We start from the raw sequence: 23,159 nt of genomic DNA, 5'->3' as shown, positions 1-23,159 counted from the left end.
TCCTGGTTTGTATTGTTTTATTTTTCCGGGTTATCCTTGCTGAACCTTGTAATAGTATTTCTCGTTTAATGGAATGTATTCAAAAAAACTTTGGGGAGGAGCTTTTAACCCTTATAAGGGCTCCTTTAAAATCCCCCTACTTTATTCGCAAAATCTTCGGTTATGGAAGAGTTTATTTGTACCGAGAGGACCATGTGGAAGGTGGGCACATTATGTGCCTCGTGTGGCTGAACGATTCGTTTCTAGCATGCTACGGGTTGCGTCATGTTGGTTCTATGGTACCGGACCTGTGTCATGCCATGGCCCTGCCAAGCAATGCCTAAGTTGTTATGTGCCACCGTTCCTAGCGTGTCGTACTGAACGAGTCTGTAACGTTTCAAAACCCAACCACTGACTGCGTCATTCTATATTGTCATTTTTTTCCATAAGGTGTTATGAGCCACACTGCGTTAGGCACCACTAAGTATGAACTAGCCTAGTAGACTATTTCCTTGCCTGAGATAGATTTTGGCCTAATAGATTCTTAAGAAAATAGGTCAATTAGTATGATTGATTTAAGGTTAATTCCATGTTACCCCCTAAAGATGATAAACTCACCAAGTTGATTTCTAAAAAGTGGGCAGTTTTTAATATCGTTTTTCATCAATCAATTTTAATATTTGATTTTGAATTTTGCGTTTTTTTTTTTCTTTTCTACAAAATTAGGACGTCCATGTTCCCCTTCTATTTCTTCGTCAGTTAGAAAAATATCTGGATAATCGGCTGATCGACCAACTCATGGTGACCGATAATGAAAAAAGATTGTTTTTCATATTTTCCTCCAACCACCAATCGATCATTTTTTGCCTCTCTCTTTCTCCACCTCCTCCTTCTACTTCTTCGGAGAAGGTGTTAGAACAAAAATCTAACAAAATTTTTATTTATTCTTTCTTACCGCCAATAATTGATCACACGACTGCTGATGACACTTTTTTTTTTTTTTACGTACGAACAAAGAGAAGGGACATGGATGAAATAATCTCGTAAAGAAGGTAAATATAGGATTTTTTTAGAGAAAGCCAAAATGGGAAGAAAAAGTCAATAGGTAAAATGAGGGATCATTTTGGCGAATTGGTCATATTTAGGGGGCAAAAGGGGATTAACCCCAACTTCAAAATTGCTCATTAAAAGGGTAGGTAGCTTCCTCAGAAGACCATTTCTGCCGGGGGGGGGGGGTGACCCTTCAAAATTCCAACTGTGGACCAATGGTACGGGAGGAGAAGTGGTTTTCTCATGATCATGCCATTGCCGCCCGCGTCTGCGAAAGTTAGGTTAAAATTATAAATCTACTACTGGATACACCATATCAGTCCACCATTCACACTCTCCTCCTCCTACTTATAAATACTTTTATCAGACCCCAATTTGCTACCATTTCTCGATCTATTTATCTCCTTCTCTTCCGCTTCTACTATTTCCTCTTCTCAACTTCTCTTCTCTCTCTCTCTTCCTAGGGTTCATTTTCTTCCTCTCTCTCTCTACGATTCAATTCCTTCTCTCAATCTTTCTCTTTCTTGTATCGATTTATTATCGATCTGAAAGCAAGAACTATGAGGAAAGACGATTGGATTAAATCGGCGATGGTCGATGATAGGATGGTGGCGGAGCTACTGATGCTTTTCAAGGTCTCATCACCGTCGCCACTACCTGAGAAAAAGAGTCTTGATTTCGTTTTCAATAACAAAAATGATAATCCACTAATCAAATGGGGTGTGAAAAAGCCTCGGTCTAGACCTTTGCCTGTTTACCGATTCATTGATAATAATCATAAATCGGTTGTGGTAAATCGATTTCATGCTAAAATCGAAGCCGATTTGAGTAGTGCGAGTCCGACTACTCCACTTTCATGGAGTCCTGGTACATCTATTAGTGGTGGTTCTGGAACCGGTGGTGGTTCTGGAGATTTTAACGAAGAGTCGAGCCGACCATTCATGAATTGGCATAACAACTCCAGATCTAATAAGGTTAGTTCACTTTCTCACTCAATCTATCTTTCTCAACCAGATCTATTTGGATCTTGACTCACTCATTGGTTAGTGATCGTCAAGTTCGAATTTCATTCTCCTTATTAATAATCGCAAAATTTTCTCTTTCCCTCTCTCTCTCACTTGATTATGTTCTGTCTCCTTCTGATTTTTCCGGTTGTCAAAGTTTACTTTTTTCTCATTTTGAAGTTGATTTTCTTCAGTTTTAACGGCATGGATGGTGATTCCGGCCAATTTTAAGAATTTAATCGGAATGTCCATTATCGTCATCGATTTTACGTTTTTTCATGGAAAAATTAAATCTTTTGGGCTTGTTTTTTCTTCTTTTTCGGTTAAAAATAAAGAAAGCGACAACTGAGAAAGTGCTAGAGTCGTGTTCGTCAAGTTATAGAGAAAAGGTTGACCGGTTCGGACTGGAATCGATTGGATCAACTCGAGTTTAATCGGTCGTCAGATCGATCTGGGTTCTCTTTTTCTCTTTCTTGTTCCTTTTCTTAATCAAAATTTTAGTAGTGGCTAAAAGTTTTCATTTTTCTTTTGTGAATCTTGATAATCAAGTTTATTTTAGATCTTAATTAGGGATTTCATTTATGGATCATCTTTGTGAGATCTGATTTTTTTATTTTACTTTATTTTATTTATTACTTTATTTTATTTAATTTGAACTTTTATATAAGTCTCACCCATTACTGTTATTTCTATTATATTTGTGAGATTGTTTAAGTTTTTCTAAAGATATGGCCTAAAATGGAAGAGTATAAATGGGATCATCTCCTTGTGGGCCATAGACCAGCTATGTGGACCTACAGAGATGGCACTTGATCTTCTTCTGTGGGTTCAAATTGATTGAGAGATGCAAATGGAGGATCTGGGGTGTTCTATTTAAAACCCTCGACTCCAAATCTCCAATCATAATGGCTTGGTTGCTGGTCAATGGCCTTTGGTGTGGGAGCAGTACTACGTGTGAAAACAAGGTTGGGTTTGCGGGACTGAGCGTAAACCCAGCCAACCACAACCCATCAACCCCACCTTCATGTGTGGGGTGCAAGTGCGTAGACGTTTTGCCGCTTGTACCATATCTTGTGGTTCTTCTCCTCCCCCTCCTTGACTTACTCGGGAGGAAAGACTTATGTTGCTTATTCTTCCCTTGTTCACAAATTTAATGTCTAAAAACTGCAAATAAATGTAAACCATTTTCTTGATAAAGTTTATGATTGCTTTATATTTTTTGTTAATTCTCGTTAAACTTGATAATTTGATCTACAGTTTATCACTACAACTGGAACAGACATCAGGAAGTCAAGAAAGCGAAAGGTAAACTACTTTCCACTTAGTCTACTGATACAGCTGTTGGTCTATCCATATTTGATAAGATTCGATCCAAAACAAAAGTTATATTAGTCGGTCTGATATATAAGTATCATGTTGTATATGAATTATCTAAAACATTTGAATAAATGGTTATAAATAGTCCTAAGAGTTTGTCATATTTATATTTTTTTTGAAGTTTACAAGCTATGCGAAAAAAATGTGTTTAAAATCATTTTTTGATATCAGTTTTATCGGATAAATCAGATTTGTCGATTCAAGATAATTTCTTGGATACAAATAGCAAATGATATATCCGTTTGGATACGGGATGTTTACCATGTGTATATATAAAAAATCTCCACTGGATTTGGAGCCTACTAACACGTGGCCCTGGGTACATGTTATGCCATTTATTCTTTTCGGACCTATATACTTATGATTTAAGAATCGATACTACAAGTTCTTGCATTTCTGACGAAAACTTGAAAGAATTAATGATTTAACTTGTGTAAGGTCACAATTTTGAAAAATCTGTATGAAAATTTGTTTTTCCGAACCTATAAAAAGTTACTCATGGTTGGTCCTGTAATATTTGTTGCCCAGTTTGATCTCCTACTTTGGTTTTGAGATCTCCAAGTGAGCCCATCACTTGTGATCTCCTATATGATTGTGGTAGTGTTGACAACTTAACATAGAGAAGAAAGTTCAATTACTAATGATAATTATCTTGGTTGCAGACGTTTGCTGAACTTAAAGAGAACGAGAGCTTCTTACCGAAAGAGAAGGCACATATGAATAAGGTACTTTTGTAAAAAAAATCCTTCTCAATTTGCATTGTTTATGTTCGAATTGGGATCATCTGCCAGGATTTTCATGTTTTGGTACAGTAGTTAGTGACTTTAAAAGGGAAGGAATACTATAATATAGGTTGAAGAGCGTTTGTCTTTTCCTTAATAGAGCGAAAAGAAAGACGACTAAGAAGCTAACGTGCTTGTTCCTTAAGTGCAAATAATGGACCTTACTTGATCTATTATATTTCATTGTCATTAATGAGATAGCATATATTAATCATAACCTGTTCCTAAACATTATATGCTTTTAGAGCAAGTAATGTTTTAGCTTATAATAAGTTTCATCATGAAATACTAATAATGTTTGTATATTCTTTTGCAGAGGACTTTGCAGTCTCAATTACGCAAGGAAATCATTTCACCTCGCGAGGTATCTAAGAAAGCAAACTCTAGTAATAATCAGATCAGAAATACAGTTGAAGATGTCTATAAAACTCCCAAGATCTCGAGAACAAGTCGCAACATTTTTGATCGGAAGTCTTGTGAAGCAGAAAAGGAGGTTGTGGTGGTGTCACAGCAAAGTTTCCTTGCTCTACCTGATCTAAACTTGCCAGTAGAGGAGGATCCTGGCAGCAGCGATGTCTTGTACGGGTTGAGCTGAGAAGGGGTCACCTTGAATCATCAGATCCACCACCACCACCAGTGGTCTGGCTGGCTGCACTCGGCTTTATTAATAGAGAGTTGTGGTCTGAAATGTAAATATGAAGAGTGGGGTCACCTTGAGTCAGTTTTTGGTTGCAGAAGAGTTATAGGAGAGCAAGTGGTTAGTTACTCTTGGGAAGCTAATGTTATGAGACATTTAGAGAATATTGTTATCTAGTTGCAGCAAATTATTCAATTTCTTCTTTCCATCCCGCTGATGGGTTGGGAAGAGGAGGAAGAAGACCCAAATCTTATTCCAATCATATCTATTTTGAGCATATGAATTTGTTCAAGCGGTTTTATTACCTTAGCTCCGATTTCAGCTTTTATTGGCCAGTTGGTGCATTCTGGAATGCTTCCCTCACTGAGTTCTTGGATCACCCTTCACTTCTACCGACGAAAAGGCTTTCTCTTTTGCTGGGGTGGTTGCAGGTATGGCTGCTCATCCCTCGTCTATCTCTGCTTGTTCTACATCTAAGAAGTTTATTGAAAGCTTTCGGAACAATTCCCATATGATTATCAATAAATTACTCCCCAAGTAATTGATGATATGTTTCAAAGTTTAATTTTACCCAATGACTTCAATGAGTGCTTGTATCCGGAGTATTAGCAGCAGCCGTGTTTATAGACCGAACCGTGTTAGAATAGCCTTAAAAAGTTGCATTTGGGAGCCAATTTGGTCTTGAAGTTGTAGTGTACAAAATGTGCCAAATTGTAGTCAGAGTAAACCATAAAGCTTTAAAAGGATTTTAAAGCTATTCTTGTACCTGTCTTGGATCAAAGAGTCAAAGATGGATGGCCTCCATATAAGAAATATCTTTCATTCCAACTTCTACAAAACTTAAAATGTCCATGAACCCCATCTCCTTCAAACCTATTTGATCTGTAATTTTTTAATTCTAGTTTTCTGAATTTGGTTCATCTAGAAAAAGAGATAAAATGTGGTTTTAAAATGGAAAGGTTATTGATCCAAGTTCTTCAAAAGGATTACGTTAGAAGGTTGAAGATCAACGGTCGATATCCAAATATTAAGACTCAAATTATTCTACTGAAAAAACCAAGATATCTGAAGATTTGCATTTAACTTGTCTATCGGAATATTTGGTCCTACATTCAATTACCATGTTCCAGAAAACCTAATGAGCATAAAAGAACGTCTGAGGCTGAAGAAGCATTACATATGGCTAATTCAGCCAAGAGACTTCCCCAAAGATGTTTGACTAGTAAAACATCCTCAAGATCTCACTGTAATAAAAATGAATGGTTTATGGGAGGTTTTTATACTCTGCCCGTGTAATGATAGACTGATAGTGAAGCATCACTTAAGTAAAAAAAATTTACCAGCATCAGTACCACAAACAGAAAATGTAAGTACCTGACCTAAGAAAGTGCGGAAGTTTTTACGAGCAATAGATTTCTTACTTTTCTCAGAACTTTTCCGACCAACCACAACCTTAATACCACGACACAAATTCCACCTTTTGGAACAATACCAAACCTTGATCGTCTATCCTAATTTCAATCATTTTCTTCCTCAGAGGGAGAGAGTCAAAAATCATCAGCCAACGACAAACGTTAGGTTTAACGTTAAAACCTTGAAAGGGCCTGGTGCTTACATAATTCCAGGAGCCTATAATAGCAGTTTGGCTGGGTGCTTTTAGCAGCGCCCAAATCTAATGAATATGGTGACTAATTCTAATGGATCTCAAAATCCCACCAAAGGTGCATTCACAAATTCCTGGATCTACGTAATAAAATCAAACCATCCAAAGAAAATCAGAGATCTTGAACTTCATATAGAATCTTCCACTTGTTCAATCTTCTACTATTATATTTTCAGATCCTGTTTGAATCTTGAATAGTCTTGAAAATAAAAGAAGTCCAAATAGGTCCTCTAATTTGGTATATCTCATGTGATTTTTGTTTTAATATTTCATGTGCTTGCATTAAGAGATTTGCAAAAGATAAAAAAACAAAAAATTCTCCAACTCCATATTGGTGACTCGAAATTAAAAACAAGTCACCAGTTTCGTGGCAAACAAAGGAAGAGTTGGTTGACCCTCCCTCGACTTTTGCTAAAATCCAAAGATACACTCCTCTCTTTCCCAATTTGTGCAACTGTCTTCTATGTTACTTTTTGGCCGTTAACTTTATGAATGAGTACAAATGTACAATGAGGAAATGGATTTATCAAACGGACAAAATAAGTGGTTGCCTTAGATTTGTTTATCTACTTTTAGGAGGGGATTACATAGATACAGTTTACGGTCATAGGCCAACAACTAATAGCTCAGTTGGTAGGACATGCATTTCGAAATCCTAGAGGTGTCAAGTTCGATTTGAATCTGTGAGAATAGTCTCACATGACAGAAGTGCGATCTAGCAACCAAGAATATAATGTCTGAACTAGACACAACACGTGATAGGCTAAAAAACAACACATGCACCCCCGCACGTGAGGGGGCGTGTGCGAATAGTCCCACACGTGATAGGCTTAAATCAGTTTTAAATAATGATAGGGTTTTCGAGGTGAGCATACAACCACTACATCACAATAACAAGGACATAGAAGAGACGACATGTATAATGATGGATTAAAGTTGGGTCGATGAATGGTGTGTTGTCCGTCGATAAGACGATAACGGTTTATTCATCCGTTGTTCAATAACAAATGAACTCAGTTCCGCTTCGACGACACCAATACCACGAAGAATATCCAAGTTATATTTTCTCTTACAACGAAAGTAGTCAAAGTACCCTTGGGTCATTTAGATACTTGTAGTCCGAGAAAGTATTCTAGTCGTCTATAAGATTCTTAGGAGAAGTTGTTTCTCAAGACGTTGTAGAATGATGAACCTCTTTGTTGTCATTATCAGTGGTGATGATATCATCTACATAGACAAGAATGTAAATAACATTCAGACAGTTGAGCAAATAGAAAAGGAGAATGATTATGAAGTTTAGATAAAACCTTCAATCTTTAGGGTAAAGATTAATTTGACAAACTGTTGCCTAGACTAGAAACTTACTCCAAACCATAAAGAGAGTTGTTCAAGCGGTAAACTTTGGTTTCACCACTCTTGCCTAGATGAATGGTCATATAAATTTCCTCATCTAAGTCGACTTGGAGGAAAGCATTCTAATTGACATCTGACCGATGCAAAAACCATCTTTAAATAACAAAAAGGATGATAAGATGCAAATAGCTAGTTACCAATTTGGCAACTACAACAAAGGTGTCATGATAGTCTTTCAACCTGGATGACTCTTTTGGCCAAGAGTTGTACTTTATGACGTTCAATTAAACCATATGAGTGGTTATTAAGTTTGTAAACACATTTATAGTCAATAAATTTCTTACCAAGAGCAAGGGATTTAAAGACAATGTATTATTGGCTTTGAGAACTAATATTTTTTTTTTCCGCAGCCTCGTGTCATTTCGGAGATTCCGAGATAGTTCTATAAGGTTTTGGTTTTTCTGTTGTGACAACGGAAGTGTCGTAAGCCTAACAGTATGGTCTTAGTCGGTTAAAAATATGTAATCAACTAATGGAGTACGCGATGATGGCAAATTTGAAAAGGAAAGCATGTATCACCTAAATAAAATGAAGAATTTCTTGAACAAACAGGTCGAAAGGGTACAATACGCCTCTAATTGAGCGTTCGAGTGGTGCTATCCGCAATTCCTTAGTTAGACATCGTCGGAGACCTAATCGAAGGCAAAGGGAGAGCAGAATTAGGTAGAGCCGTAGAGGTTGAGGCTCAACCAGATTGGAATAAACTACAACGTCATCTAAATTACAAAGATTAAAAGGAATATATTCTTGAGAGTCCGTAATAGTACCACAGATGAGCTTAAAACAAAACCTATCTTCAAAGAAGTTTATATTTCGATAATGATAGAAAAGTTTTTATCCGAAGCGTGCTATATACAATGTCAATTATCAATCCATGAAAGTTTATAGAGTTTGTATTGTGAATAAAAATGTACATAGTGTAGAGTCCATGAATGGCTCTCAATGTCGACATTTTTTTTTGAGTTGACTACCCTGGAAGCCTTGATCATAAGTACATTTCTTGACTTTTTTCAATTGGGTGGGCTAACCGACATAAATTAAAACCAATAACATTAAATAAGGCTAAGTAGTCTAATTAATAATAAAACCCACTACTATAAATAGAGAGAGAGATCCATTGAGAGAGATACCCATCTCAATCTCGATCTCATTTCAAATCTGAAACTCTAACTAAAATAGAGAGAGAATAGAAGAGAGAGAGAGAGAGAGATGGGATCAGGAGCAGTAGCAGCAGAAGGATTAATGAGATGCATGTTAGAAGGTTGTATATCAACATGCGAGGGAGAGATAGAAAGAAGACCTTATCATAAGAACTGTGGTTGTGCTCTTCACAGATCTACCAGTACTAGTTGTTTCAAATCCATGAACCCTAAAAACAAGAAATTATCTTACCCTATTAGACGTTCTTGGAGTGAAAGTACCTTGATCTTATCATCATACAACAACAACAACAACAACTCTTCTTCATCATCATTATCATCCCTAGCAACATCACCTGCTCTTCTTACTAATAGTGCTTCTCTCAACAAGCCGCCAAATCATCATCATCATCATCAGGTTGATACAATATTTGAATTTTAATCTTTATGTATCTAATTAAGAACATATTATTATTGAGTATATTTTGTTTGATCCTATATCTTGAATTTATTTATTTATTTGTTCGATTAGCCTTTCTATTAATTTGTGCGAATCGATCTTTTCTTGTTTTTGTTTCTTGGAAAAAATTGTATTGAATATAATCAAAGTATTTTTTGAAGTATTGGAAAATGTTGGGTTTCAGATCTGATGATTTTAGTACCCTTCACACGTGTTTTCTTTCTCAAAGGGAAAGAAAACCTAAAAGCAAAGATGCTTCCTAGTTGTGTATTTGAAATTCCAGGTCAAAATTGTGAATGTCTAGGTTTGCTGTTAGGTGAGATGGGGTCTTGGGGAGAAGGGTAGGGGGTCCATGTACAGCCTATGCCCTAACTGTATATTTAGTTGGGTAGTGGGAGAGGAGTCAATGGCAGCTACTGATCCAGAGGGATAAAGGAGTGTTCAATCCCCCACACCCCTTTCCCTTATTATATTTAAGTTTTGTACTAGTATAAATGAAAGAGATGATGAGATTGACTATGAAAGGGGATTTTGATTATTGGTGGTAATAAACCTAGCTAGCTAGTAGTCCAAAAAAAAAAACACCATGGGGGGCCAACATGGAGCCAACACTATGCCGAAAGGGAGCAGCGTCCTCGTTGTCGGACCGACCGGAACAAGAAACATGAGCTAGTTGTTGGAGGGAAGACAAGGCTCGTGGAGTGCGATTCCACAAAAGAGCCTTACTCTATCAGGGCGCTAGCGCGCTACAACTAGCACTTTGAAGCCTGCTGAAAAACGGATGCGCGCTACTAGCGCGCGCAACGGCTTTCTCTGATAAGCTCGCTGCCTCCCTACCCCTGCTTAGCGTTCCACTTGTGATCCTGGATGCAATGGAGTATTTTGAGAAATGCGCCCGAATGTTCCCCCTCCTTTCATAAGAACCTACTTATCTTTCCCCCCTACAGAAAGATAAAGAAGAGAAGAAATCCTTTCTTCTCTTCTTTCATGTGAACGACCCTATCTTGTACCAAAAGGTTTTTCGTGCTATGCACAACACGTTGAGAAATACCAACCTCGTGTGTATCGTACCATTTTGGTACGATGAGAGGGAGGTGCTCCTTATGATGCTACAGACGGCTATTCGAAGTGCAATGGCGGGGTAAACTCAAACTCGGATAAGATATGATTGTGTGTGTCGGGCCCTTTGGGTGTCATATTTTGGCCGAGTTCCCCATTGCGTAGGCCCCTATGTTACGTAGCCGTAATATTTGGTTGCGTTCTATCACCCTAGTAAAAGGAAGGGAAACGCCCCCAGACTAGCAAGAAAAACAGCTGAGCCTGGACAACTAAGTCTATTGAACGTTTGATACTTGGCTACTGCAACCAGAATTACTGTTGGAAACAGAGCTGATTTCGAATCGTTTCTAATCGTCAAACTCCGACATCAAGCACGCCATTGTGTTCGTCTCGCTGAGCTCAACTCGTTGAATTGGTACAACAAAAACAACAATTAGTGTATGCAATTGCTGTTAGGTAGTCATAATTGGAATCCATGAGGCCATAAGTTAACTTTTGCTCTCCATACATCTATCGACCTAAATCAGTTCCTGCACCTGCTGCTGCATCACACTCTACTTCCTTAAGAGTTATCTGAACCTAGTTTTTGTCCTCGACTTGATATTCATTCTGTTGTTGAATGTTATTGAGATATGCAGTCATATATGTCTATGAAGAATATTTACATACCAGTAGGAGTTGATTAGTGGCTAGTTAGGCATTGGGTTTGGATGCCAAATGCCTCCCATTTTAGGAGACGTTCATGCGACTATAGCAGTCAATAGTGTTAAGTTTGTGGTTATCCAACTGAAAAGCAACTGAGAATGAGTGGAGTAGACCTAGACATTATATTCTTGGTCGTTAGAGTGCCCATTCTCAATGCGGGACTAATATCACAAATTGCTGCTAAGTAACCTTACTTATATAGCATATGTTAGATATTGGTCTTTTTTCCTGATTTTTGAATCCTTCCTCTATTGTGGAAATGTCCACTTCCTCTAATTGTTGGGTTGCTTTGATTGGGATCTAACATTGTAGAAATCTAGATAGAAATTAGTCCGCCTATTTGGAGAATTGTTTGTTCGTAAAAGATAATACATTACCTAAGACAGAACCATAAGGCCAAATATATTATCAATCGCTTCCATGTCGACTCGAGCATCCCCTCGAAGACTAAAACAACCAACAAGTATGGGAAGTATGAAAAGCACCTAGCGTAAGGGTTAAAGACACTTCAGGCAAACCAAATTTTTGGGGGAGCATGCGAGTAAAAGATGCCTTTTAACCCTTTTGGGGTATTTTTAAAGCTTCCCTGCAAAAAGGGGATGGGATCTGAATTCACTACCCCCCTGGAAATTTAGTTTCCAAAAGATTAACAATTCAACATCTCAGGATTCAGTACCACATGCCAATCAAGTAACAATAATGTATTATATACTGCATTTGTCTTATTAAAGCAATTCAGTTCCATTATTATTGAAACATTTGCGGGAACGATTCTAGATCGTTTTATTCATAATAACAATTCGTCAAATACTACTCCGCTGGTTTAGTTTCTCCATGCTCCCGAAGCTGCAAGAGTGAACATTAATAAGATTATAGCAAAACAAAAAAAAGTTCAAAACATGTAAATGTATTTAAGAGTAAAAATATGACACACATTATATGCAACCTAAAAGCATTCGTTTTCAAAACAGTTCGATACTGGCGTGATTTGCCCAAAGCATAGACAAGAAAGCAGTCTAAAGTGTCATAAACTATGACTAAAGATCAGTTTTCCGAGTAAAGAAGCATACCTTCCATGGCTAGGGAGGAATCCTTGTCATATCCGAAAGCCCAAAAGAAATACCCACCGAGGCGATTTGTGTTAGCATATTCAACTTTTTTCTTAATAGATCTGGTATCATCGTATCCAATCCAAGAATTTCCAGCATAAGAATAAGTAGAGACAGTCTTGTCGTCGTACACGACGGTTGCACCATTAGCCTTATTGAAATCAATCACCTCATAGTACAACATAACACCTTGAGCATCTCCAGGACCAACTCCAACAGCAGCTGCACCTATTCCATTAACACTAGGATCCTTCAATTTCCATGTGTGTGCGTACATTGGAAGCCCCATAACCAATTTCTGTGCAGGTACACCAGCATTTATCCATGACTGAATTCCTTCACTAGTACTATATCTACGTCCCGCGTCATAAAGCAAAGCATGAGCTCCTGTCACCGATGTGTCCCAACTTCCACGATAGTCGTAGGACATAACGTTGATAAAGTCAACGTTATCGCGTATCGATTGGGCAGGGTAGTTTCTTTCGACTGGGGATAACAAAATCAAGTTGGGCGAGAAATAAACAGCGGCACTAATAAGAAGTCTAGGTTTGTTCGTTTGACGAGCTTCCGTATTTACAGCCGCACGCCAGTCTGCGAATAGGAGGCCGAGATTTGTCATGTCTTGTTGATTCGCGGGGTACTCCCAGTCAAGATCAAGACCATCGAAACCGTACTTCCGGGCCACCTCAATAGTTGATTTAATGAAATTTTGACGGTTAGATGGGTTAGAAGCCATGGTAGAGAAATCATTTGCTTTCGCATTTCCTCCTCCAATAGAAAAGAAAGCCTTCATTGGGGGTTGTTTTGAGTGAAGAGTGGAAGTGAAGACGGGCATCGTTTGGTCGTCTGTCTGAGAGATGACTAGCTGGTTAGTTGTGGGGTTGAGTTGTACAAATGAATAGAACATATGAGTGTAGTAAGATGCTGGTATAGATGAAGGAGGGTTAGAAGCTGCACGCCACGAAGGCCAATAACCACCCTTTATTCCAATTGAAAGAGTTGCAGGCATTGAGATCATGATGGTTAAGAGAAAGGCATAGAAGATATGAAGTACTCTGACCATGATTAAAAATGTCGAAAATGAGAAAGATATTGATATGCTTAATTGTTTGTATCAAATGATATATATATTAGAAAATGTGGGGAAATAGAAGAAGATAGAAATTTATGAGTTTAAAAGAGGAAAAAGGAAAAAAAAAATCAGGTCTGAAAAATCAAAATATGAGTGGTTGTGGATGGACCACAGTAGCAGAAAAGAAACAAATGAAGACTTTCTACAAGTCTTTATTTAAATGAACATTCTGGTCTTATTTGGTGGCTTAGCAGTCCGATATTGTACGTCTGTGCTCTTAAAACCTTATTCATTAGCCGAACCAAACCAGTCAGACATCGACATTATATAATTGCAACAAATGGGTCAGTAATTCAAAGCTCATAACTGCACCAAAATCGATAGGAAAGTGTTAAAGGCGTACACTATGAGTGTTAAAGACGCCTCTTGTAAGTGTTAAAGGCGCTGGCCTTAAATATGGCTTGAGAGAGGCACATTTAACAGTTATAGGGGGCGCCTTTAAGACTTCCCAAATCCTTCAAAGTTCATAATGGCACTAAAGATTCTTCATTAAATTTTATTTTATTTGATGGGAGTTTGGAGAGAGATGCTCTAAAAACTCATTTTCTTATGTGGGTAACATGAAAACATGCACCATCTATTTGAAGAAAAAAGGAAAACACAAGCACACCATGGTCCAATATCTTTTCCATGACATTCAAATTTGTTTTTGAGTGCACTTTTTTTTGAGTGCACTTAGGCGCTTCAAAAATTACGTCAAACTAAATTATCATTTTTCATAGTTAGATCTTGCAAAACGATAATATTGATTTTGTTTGGAGAGTTCCAATCAGGATTGTAAGCACGAACCTTGTCATTTTTACTACCTTCCCCTTTACGATATTGAAACTTATGTTATTAAGGTTGCAATTTGTAAATGGATGTTTACCGTAACTAATAGTACACTTTTTCAACCATATCTAATATTCTCGAGAATCTGATTAGAAGCACTTTTTTCCTACATTGAAGTCGAAAAAGAGAACCTAGCATAACATGTGAATACAGAATTTGGTATTCATCTTATAGAAGAATTATCAATTTTACGATGAAGAATATGAGAAAAGAAAGGTAAACGTAACTGGTTGATTTCTTTTGGTTATAATTTTGGCTGGAACCTTTGAAGACGGCGAAATATTTATTTCGTTCGCCTGAAAAATTTCTTGAATTTCGTTTCCGAGATCTCAATCAATATGTAACTCAGAAAATATATAAATGACATTTCTTCGAAGATAAGTTTCGGCTCAGCACAAAAAATTCCGTGGTAAATTTTTTAAAACCAAAATCATTGAAAATGTAAACAATTTTCGTCTGCAAGTGATGAATGCGGCGTAATTTGCCTGTAAAGAATGGTTGAAAGATAAAATCAATTTCATCCACTATGGTCGAAATTTGTTGTATTTTTCAGTCTTCCCATTTGGAAATCCTTTACGGGTTAGAACAAAAAAAAAAACTACTTAAACCCTAAAAAATCATAAGGCCAAATATACTACCAATTGTTTCCATGTCGAATCGAGCATCCCCTCGAAAACTAAAACAAGCAACGAGTACGGGAAGTATCAAAAGCACCCAGCATAAGGGTTAAAGACACTTCCGGGCAAACCAAATTTTTGGAGGAGCATTGTGAGAAAAGATGCGTCTTTAACCCTTGTGGGGTATTTTTAAAGCTTCCCTGCAAAAAGGGGATGATCCAATTTGTGAATTCACTCCCTGAAATTTAGTTTCCAAAAGATTAACAATTCAACTTCTCAGGATTTAATAATCAAACATGGGAATCAAACAATAATAATGTACATATACTGCATTTGTCTTATTAAAGCAATTCAGTTCCATTATTATTTAAACATTTGTGGAACGATTCTAGATCGTTTTATTCATAATAACAATTCGTCAAATACTACTCCGCTAGTCTAGTCTCTCCATGCTCCCGAAGCTGCAAGAATGATCATTAATAAGATTATATCAAAAAAATGTTCAAACATGTAAATGTAATTATAGAGTAAAAATATGGGACGAATTATATGCAACCTCAAAGCAGTATTTTTGAAAATAGTCGGGTAATGGCGAGAATTTCCCAGAACATAGACAAGAAAGCAGTCTAAAGTGTCATAAACTATGACTAAAGATCAATTTTCCGAGTAAAGAGACATACCTTCCATGGCTAGGGACGAATCCTTGTCATATCCGAAAGCCCAGAAGAAATACCCACCGAGGCGATTTGTGCTAGCATATTCAACTTTTTTCTTAATAGACATCGGACCATCGTATCCAATCCAAGAAGTTCCAGCATAAGAATAGTAAGACACCTTCCTGTCGTCGTACACGACGGCTGCACCATTAGCTTTGTTGAAATCCATCACCTCCGAGTACAACATAATCCCTTCAGCATTTCCAGGCCCAACCCCGACAGCAGGTGCACCTATTCCATTAACATTCGGATCCTTCAATTTCCATGTGTGTCCGTACATTGGAAGCCCCAGAACCAATTTCTGTGCAGGTACACCAGCACTTATCCATGACTGAATTCCTCTATTAGTACTATATCTACTGTTCAAGTCATAAAGCAAAGCATGAGCTCCTGTCACAGATGTATCCCAACTTCCACGATAGTCATACGACATAACGTTGATGAAGTCAACATTATCGCGTATCGATTGGGCAGGGTAATTCACTACAAAAATACGTCACATTTGTAACGGCCATAACCGTTACAAAAACAGGAAAAAACCGTTACAAATGGTCTATTGTAACGGCCAAGAGCCGTTATAAAAAACCCCGTTGCTAATAAATTTGTAACGGCTTCTAGCCGTTATAAAAAGTCTTGTTGTAACGGCTTTGTGAAGATAGGCCGTTACAAAAGAGTCAGCCAAATTCCAAAAACTGACACTTGTGTGTAACGGCTTGAGGAAGGAAACCCGTTACAAAAGGACTTTTTATAACGGTTTGAGATTAGGCCGTTACAAATAACTAATAAAAAACAAAAAAAAAATCAAATCTGTGAAATCCAGCACTGCTTTCCCTGTTTGGACACCAAAAAACCAACGTAAACGAGATAACTTAAACTAATACAATAAATCAAACAAAACTCATTATATTGACTTCATACTCTTAATACAAGTTTCCAATTCATGGTTTCTAAACCAAACATCATATCTTAAGAAACACTTCATAGTACTTCTTATACATAGTTTAGTGTTTTGGATGAAGATCGCATTTAAGAACTCAACTAAAAAAAATGATTGAAAATATACCGAAGTATCAGTAAATATGCTATTCGATTAAGCTCCAACGATAGTTCTCAAAATTTCTTGTCCTTCTCATCCTAAAAAAGGAATATTGAAAAAATAGAATTAAATGGGTTCCCCAATAACATTCAGAACTACTTAAACAAGAAGTAACAAAAGGCAAAAGAACATAGCGAATATTATACTACTAGCTAATGAGCTTAAGTTGCTAAAAGTAACTTCCAATACCTCATAAGAAGATGCGGGAAACTAGGTCTCGACGAACTTTGCTACTTCACTCGGACTGCAACACAAGAGAGGTCAGTATAAACTCGAAACGAAGAACTCAGCCAGCTGCAACTTTTCAGCTTTAAACTTCGAAAGATCACCTTAAGTTTTTATGATTTATCCAAGCCCTCAGCCAATATGTTGCTAATCTCATCCTGCATCATAGAATATTCAACAGATTCTGTCACTGAATCAACTTCTTCGTCATTGACACTCCCAATCAGTAGACGATGTGTAACAGCATCTGGTACCCATCCCTTTTCCAACATACCATCCAAAAATTTACAAGCATCGTGCTTATAACCCTCCTTGCATAGACTATTGATCAATTTGTTATAAATTGGAAGACTAAGAACTCCATCAATTGAAGCCAACTTGTTTAGTGAGTTCGTAACCAGATGCAATTGAGAGTTATTTGACATACAAGATATCAGTTTATTTAGTGTTTCTGAATCGGGAGTTAACCCTACTCCAACCATCTGATTCAACAATATAGCACAATCCATAGTCCTGTTTTCGGCACACATACCATGTATTAAGACTTTGTATGTCTCAACGTCTAAAGTATGACCCTGCACCAACATCTGTGAGAGTTGTGCTAAGACTTCCTTAGTTCCACGTTGAAGAGCTAAAGCTTGTAACTTTATCGCTTCATCAACTTTTCCATTGAAACAAACACATCTAATCAAGATATTGAATGATGAGGAGTCAATACTACATCCCATACTAGAAATATAACGGAATACCAAAGCAGCTTCTCCAATCTTGTCAGAATTGCATAAGACTTCAACTAATTCTGCAGAAGATCTCGAATCTATAACCCAATTCATAGCACAAACCAAGTGAAATAAATCTAGAGCTTTTTCATACTCATTTTGCTTACAATGTCCGCAGATAAGAGCTGAATAAGTGGTAGCATCTGGAATGTACGAAGAAACCAACATTTTAGTGAGAACCTCAAAGGCCTTTCTGATGCTCCCTTGTTCACAAATTCCTATGATAAGAATACTCCAAGAAAGAGTATTAGCTATATTCTTCTCCGCCATTTTCTCGAGAAAACTAATTGCATTGTAAATTTTACCATCTTTGCAGTAACCTTCTAGCAATTCGTTATGAGGAGAAATCTCGGATACAGAATTCTCCTCCAAGAATTTTGAAGCTTCACTATATTTACCCAATTTACAGAATCCATTCACAATATCAATGTATATATCGACAATTGGGTCTACTCCGCTTTCAATCATCTGTTCGAAAATATTAATTGCATCATCCAACCTTAGGTTCAAACATAGGCACTGCACCAAAACCTTATAAATTGACAAGTCGGGGAAAATATCAGTGTCTTTCATCATTCTATACAATCTCATTCCAACATCTGGTTTATTATCCATACAATATTTAGGTATAACATTATCGAAGAAGTTCTTATCTGGGTTACAGTGATTTCAAAAGAACATAGCTAATCTTATACTAATAAAACAGCAGGTTGATTCAAAAGCTAATCAATAGGTTTTTAATAACTGCATGCCTTTCACCCTTTTGTAATCATCGAGAACTATTTACTAACTATTAGCTAATCTACTATACAGTGTCAATGACTGTTCAGTTCGACATAAACAGTGATTTCAGCTGAAATTTCTCGGTCGAAATGTACATAATGGGCGACCACCACTCATTTCGACCAAGATTTCCGTGATACCTGTGACATTACACTATAGACAGGAAAGCTGAGTATTAATGTGACAATGTTCATTTTATAGAGGTATGTGTGAACTCATAAAGACACGAAAAAAGGAAAAACTGGAGGTGATGAGAAAAATCTGCAAATATTATACTATTGCTATAGCAAACATGCCAAAAAGTTACCTGCACACTTGAACATCATCAAGAATTCAAGATGAATTGAAGCCTCTTTTCTAGTCTTACTCTCTATTTCTCTGTTTTGTTGGTTTTGAAATATGCCAAGTTTGCTAACCATAGCCTAAATAACAGAACAATTATCCAACTTAAGTATACTTTCAACTTCAAGCCAGAGCTATGCCAGGACTTAAGTCTTGGACCTAACAGAAAATGCTAATTGAAGGCATACAAATGTGACAGGCATCATTAATCATAGAAGGGGATTGCCCACCCATAAGGATAATAGATAAGAATTACAACATTTTGAACTTCACGACCAACCTAGGTTATAATACTTAACAATAACATATTGTTCAAGAAACTATATCTTAGCGTATAACATAAATGAAAGAAAGAGGAGATTAGGTTATAATACCTAACAATAACATATTGCTCACTTCAAATGAATTAAGTCCGTTCTTGACAAAAAAACGGAAGAAGGAACATCCGAAGGATCACTCCTGCTTGAAGCATGAAAGCAGTCAACCTGAAACACTGAAAAGAAGAAAGAGTTCTCGTTGAATACCCCAGATGTAAATTGCCCACCATTAACTAGTGATCAACTGATAATAACTAATTTTGTATCCGACTCAAATGCAGTGACTATTAGTTCGAGTCTATCATTCAGATGAGATAAACATCACGCGTCAGATAGGAGAAATCCTAATTAAGGAGTATCTAATCTTATCACAAGGTTGTCAGTTGTCACTGTATAAGTGTACTTAACCAGTATTAAGCTGTGTTCACGTGTGAATGTTAAGCGGATCTTCCGACTGATCCAAATTAAGAGAGAGCAGTAATGCAGTCGACCTAGTACCCTTATAAAAAAAAATTACCTTGTCATAACTCACCTCCTTCCTTGCAGCTCCTTTTGGAGCAGCTCTCGCCCATCTCTTGGCTATACCCTATACAACAAACAGAACCACTAACATCTAATTAGGAAATCAAGGTCGTAAGTAAATACAGCTAAGCGATTTCTTTTTCCGTATTTTGTTTAAACTTGAAAGACTGAAATTTCGACTGTAGGTGAAGTTTTCAAACTTACAGTCTTGGGTTTTTGAAAACAATGTCGACTGAAATTTCAACAGTAGGATTGATTTTGCATTTTAACCTTTTAGGTCTGTTTGATTTAAACCGCAGGATTCAAGCCATGAGAAAAAGAAACTAGAAAATTTGATATTCCAGCAACAAAATCCTTGAGAGTTCAACCAATAACTGAAATAAGAAAAACAAAATTATCCCATAAAAAAAACAACCATCAATGAAATATTGAAAACCTAATTTCAACCACTTATTAATTTGAAAGTTCAAACATCAAGGAAGATTCAAGGTAAACCCTCACCAGAATCTCTGTTGTTGTTGGAATCAAATAAATCCTAAAATCTTTTATAGATTTACACATCAAAGTGGTTAGAAATTGAAGAAATAAAAAATAACTAAAGTAGTTAGAGATTAACACAAGAATGTGAGAAGATCTTACCACAAATCAGAGAGAGTGAGACTGATAGACCAGAGAGAGAGAGAAAGAAATTACATACCCTCCTTATAAATTGATTCCGCTGCTACTTCCCTTTTCATCAAGAAATTACATACCCAATTAGTCATAAAAACTAATCACATCTAAAGCAAAACCCTAAAATGAAATAACTAATTTTATGGTTTTGATCAAAGAAAATTACATACCCAACTATTCATAAACCCTAACCAGATCAAAATAACCCCCTGTTATGAGAAAGAAAAGCAAAATTTAGGGTTTCGATCACAAATTAGTTATTTCATTTTAGGGTTTTGCTTGGCTCCTTCGTTGTGATCGATTTGACTGATAAACCAGAGAGAGAGAGAACGAATCAGACTCAAAGATAAAGTCGAACAAAAACAAAGATGAGAGAGATCTTACCTGAGTTTGAGAGAGTGAAGGAGAATGAGCTCATATTGAAGGAGAAGGAAGGAGAGAACGAGTAGCAGTTAGAGAGAGAAAATAATGATGGAGGGTCTGTTTTCTAATTTAGGGCTTCCAACAATTATAACGGCCCTAATACAAAAGAGCCGTTACACAAAGAGGTAATTATAACGGCAGGGCAGCCGTTATAACAAGCGTTTTAGGCGCGAACGTGTCGCGCCATTAATTCAGTTTTTGTAACGGCCTTATTTTAACAAAGGCGTTACAATAACCCAACTGTGAGCGCCAAATTTCGCGCCGACTCAATTAGGTTTTTTGTAACGGCTTTTCAGCGTGGAACCGTTACAAATGAGCTAAGATTTATAACGGCTTTCCACAGACCGTTACAAAAGTGTTATTTGTAACGGCTTTCATGGAAGCCGTTACATATAGCCGTTACAAATGTGACATCGGACCATCGTATCCAATCCAAGAAGTTCCAGCATAAGAATAGTAAGACACCTTCCTGTCGTCGTACACGACGGCTGCACCATTAGCTTTGTTGAAATCCATCACCTCCGAGTACAACATAATCCCTTCAGCATTTCCAGGCCCAACCCCGACAGCAGGTGCACCTATTCCATTAACATTTGGATCCTTCAATTTCCATGTGTGTCCGTACATTGGAAGCCCCAGAACCAATTTCTGTGCAGGTACACCAGCACTTATCCATGACTGAATTCCTCTATTAGTACTATATCTACTGTTCAAGTCATAAAGCAAAGCATGAGCTCCTGTCACAGATGTATCCCAACTTCCACGATAGTCATACGACATAACGTTGATGAAGTCAACATTATCGCGTATCGATTGGGCAGGGTAATTTCTTTCGACTGGGGATAACAAAATCAAGTTGGGCGAGAAATAAACAGCGGCACTAATAAGAAGTCTAGGTTTGTTCGTTTGACGAGCTTCCATATCTACAGCAGCACGCCACTCTGCAAAGAGGAGACCGAGATTTGTAGTGTCTTGTTGATTCGCGGGGTGCTCCCAGTCGAGATCAAGACCATCGAAACCGTACTTCCGGGCCACCTCAATAGTTGATTTAATGAAATTTTGACGGTTAGACGGGTTAGAAGCCATGGTAGAGAAATCATTTGCTTTCGCATTTCCTCCACCGATAGAAAAGAAAGCCTTCATTGGGGGTTGTTTTGAGTGAAGAGTGGAAGTGAAGACGGGCATCGTTTGTTCGTCTGTCTGAGAGATGACTAGCTGGTTAGTTGTGGGGTTGAGTTGTACAAATGAGTAGAACATATGAGTGAAGTAAGATGCTGGTATAGATGAAGGAGGGTTAGAAGCTGCACGCCATGAAGGCCAATACCCACCCTTTATTCCAATTGAAAGAGTTGCAGGCATGGAGATCATGATGATTAAGAGAAAGGTATAGAAGATATGAACTACTCTCGCCATGATATAAAATGAGATAGAGATATTGATATGCTTAATTGTTTGTATTAAATGATATATATATATAAGAAAATGAAGTGAAATAGAAAAAGAAAAAAAGAAGTTACGTTTGAAAAATCAAAATATTAATGTGGTTGTGGATGGGCCACAATAGCACAAAAGAAACAAATGAAGACTTTCTACAATTCTTTATTTAAATGAGCATTCTGGTCTTATTTGGTGGCTTAGCAGTCCGATAGTGTACGTCTTTGTTCTTAAAACCTTATTCATTACCCCCGATTTAGCCGAACCAAACCAGTCAGACATTAACATTACAGGGTAGTTTTACAGGGCCCTCCATTCTTGTTAAAAGGGTCCCTCTTTGTGAATTCGGTACGAGCCCACCGAAATTCACAAGAGACGCAAACCCACCAAAATTCATTTCGGTAGTCTGTTTTTGTAAATTCGGTAGACTCAGTACCAAATTCATGAGAGGGGCACTTTTAACAAAAAAGGGAGCCCCAATAAACTACCACAACAAACGGGTCAGTTCTTCAAAGCTCATAACTGCACCAAAATCGGTAGGAAAGTGTAACGGTTAAAGGCGTCCCAATGAATGTTAAAGACGCCTCCTGTAAGTATTAAAGGCGCTTCATTCTTCACAAACTTGCCCGTAAATATCCTTTGAGATATGTGATTCAAAGCTCATAGTGGCATTAAAGGGGTCTAATTAAATTACGCACACGCCTAGATTTCATTATTACCCCAACAACTACAAATAATTTTTTTTTTTTTTTTTAATTTCAGCAGAGTTTGGAGCAAGATGCTCTACGAACTCATTTTCTTATGTGGACAACATGAAAAAGTGCACCATCAATTTGCCAAAAATAGGAAACCATAAACACACCATGGTCCAATATCTTTTTCCATGACATTCA

General features: G+C 37.3%; 3 protein-coding genes across 42 annotated transcripts; 1 reads left to right on the top strand and 2 right to left on the bottom strand.

Annotated features, from left to right (window-relative positions):
- Positions 1-1,194: 1,194 nt before the first annotated feature.
- Positions 1,195-5,106, top strand: LOC147564482 (uncharacterized). Its single transcript, XM_086647091.1, has 4 exons — positions 1,195-2,003; positions 3,291-3,338; positions 4,073-4,135; positions 4,509-5,106. The coding sequence occupies exons 1-4, from the start codon at positions 1,590-1,592 to the stop codon at positions 4,785-4,787; spliced, it is 804 nt and encodes a 267-aa protein (XP_086503217.1). The 5' UTR covers positions 1,195-1,589; the 3' UTR covers positions 4,788-5,106.
- Positions 5,107-11,952: 6,846 nt separating this feature from the next.
- LOC147564481 (class V chitinase CHIT5-like) lies at positions 11,953-13,536 on the bottom strand. The gene is made up of 2 exons (XM_086647080.1): positions 12,339-13,536; positions 11,953-12,114 (listed from the first exon to the last, which is right to left on the bottom strand). The coding sequence occupies exons 1-2, from the start codon at positions 13,438-13,440 to the stop codon at positions 12,092-12,094; spliced, it is 1,125 nt and encodes a 374-aa protein (XP_086503206.1). The 5' UTR covers positions 13,441-13,536; the 3' UTR covers positions 11,953-12,091.
- A 1,681-nt stretch (positions 13,537-15,217) lies between these two features.
- Positions 15,218-22,284, bottom strand: LOC147564480 (class V chitinase CHIT5-like). Of its 40 annotated transcripts, none has more exons than XR_015227452.1 (13): positions 20,794-22,284; positions 20,580-20,618; positions 20,377-20,466; positions 20,239-20,279; positions 20,008-20,111; positions 19,748-19,801; positions 19,273-19,391; positions 18,864-18,978; positions 17,099-18,304; positions 16,959-17,013; positions 16,737-16,807; positions 15,638-16,032; positions 15,218-15,418 (listed from the first exon to the last, which is right to left on the bottom strand). XR_015227452.1 is itself a non-coding variant. In XM_086646998.1 (3 exons), the coding sequence occupies exons 1-3, from the start codon at positions 22,243-22,245 to the stop codon at positions 15,396-15,398; spliced, it is 1,125 nt and encodes a 374-aa protein (XP_086503124.1). In that variant the 5' UTR covers positions 22,246-22,284; the 3' UTR covers positions 15,218-15,395. The 40 variants fall into 40 exon arrangements, 1 of the variants encoding a protein (XP_086503124.1); XR_015227456.1 differs by having other exon boundaries at positions 19,942-20,111; positions 21,298-22,284; XR_015227467.1 differs by having other exon boundaries at positions 21,298-22,284.
- Positions 22,285-23,159: the final 875 nt, after the last annotated feature.

This window comes from Eschscholzia californica, unplaced genomic scaffold, assembly GCF_041429995.1.
Source record: "Eschscholzia californica isolate CP2 unplaced genomic scaffold, dmEscCali1.0.p SCAF_1, whole genome shotgun sequence".
NCBI lineage: Eukaryota > Viridiplantae > Streptophyta > Magnoliopsida > Ranunculales > Papaveraceae > Eschscholzia > Eschscholzia californica.
Note: the sequence above shows the minus strand (reverse complement) of the source record. Positions and strands in the feature narration are given on the sequence as shown.

Bases quoted from the DNA above. Each gene is read 5' to 3' on its own strand.
- LOC147564482 (XM_086647091.1), top strand. From the start codon at position 1,590: ATGAGGAAAGACGATTGGATTAAATCGGCGATGGTCGATGATAGGATG. The intron at 2,004-3,290 runs GTTAGTTCACTT...TTTGATCTACAG, and splicing joins ACAACTCCAGATCTAATAAG to TTTATCACTACAACTGGAAC. The intron at 3,339-4,072 runs GTAAACTACTTT...TCTTGGTTGCAG, and splicing joins GGAAGTCAAGAAAGCGAAAG to ACGTTTGCTGAACTTAAAGA.
- LOC147564480 (XM_086646998.1), bottom strand. From the start codon at position 22,245: ATGGCGAGAGTAGTTCATATCTTCTATACCTTTCTCTTAATCATCATG. The intron at 15,905-21,410 runs GTGCACCTGCTG...TTAATGGAATAG, and splicing joins TCCAAATGTTAATGGAATAG to GTGCACCTGCTGTCGGGGTT. The intron at 15,419-15,637 runs GTATGTCTCTTT...TCATTCTTGCAG, and splicing joins TTCGTCCCTAGCCATGGAAG to CTTCGGGAGCATGGAGAGAC.
- LOC147564481 (XM_086647080.1), bottom strand. From the start codon at position 13,440: ATGGTCAGAGTACTTCATATCTTCTATGCCTTTCTCTTAACCATCATG. The intron at 12,115-12,338 runs GTATGCTTCTTT...TCACTCTTGCAG, and splicing joins TTCCTCCCTAGCCATGGAAG to CTTCGGGAGCATGGAGAAAC.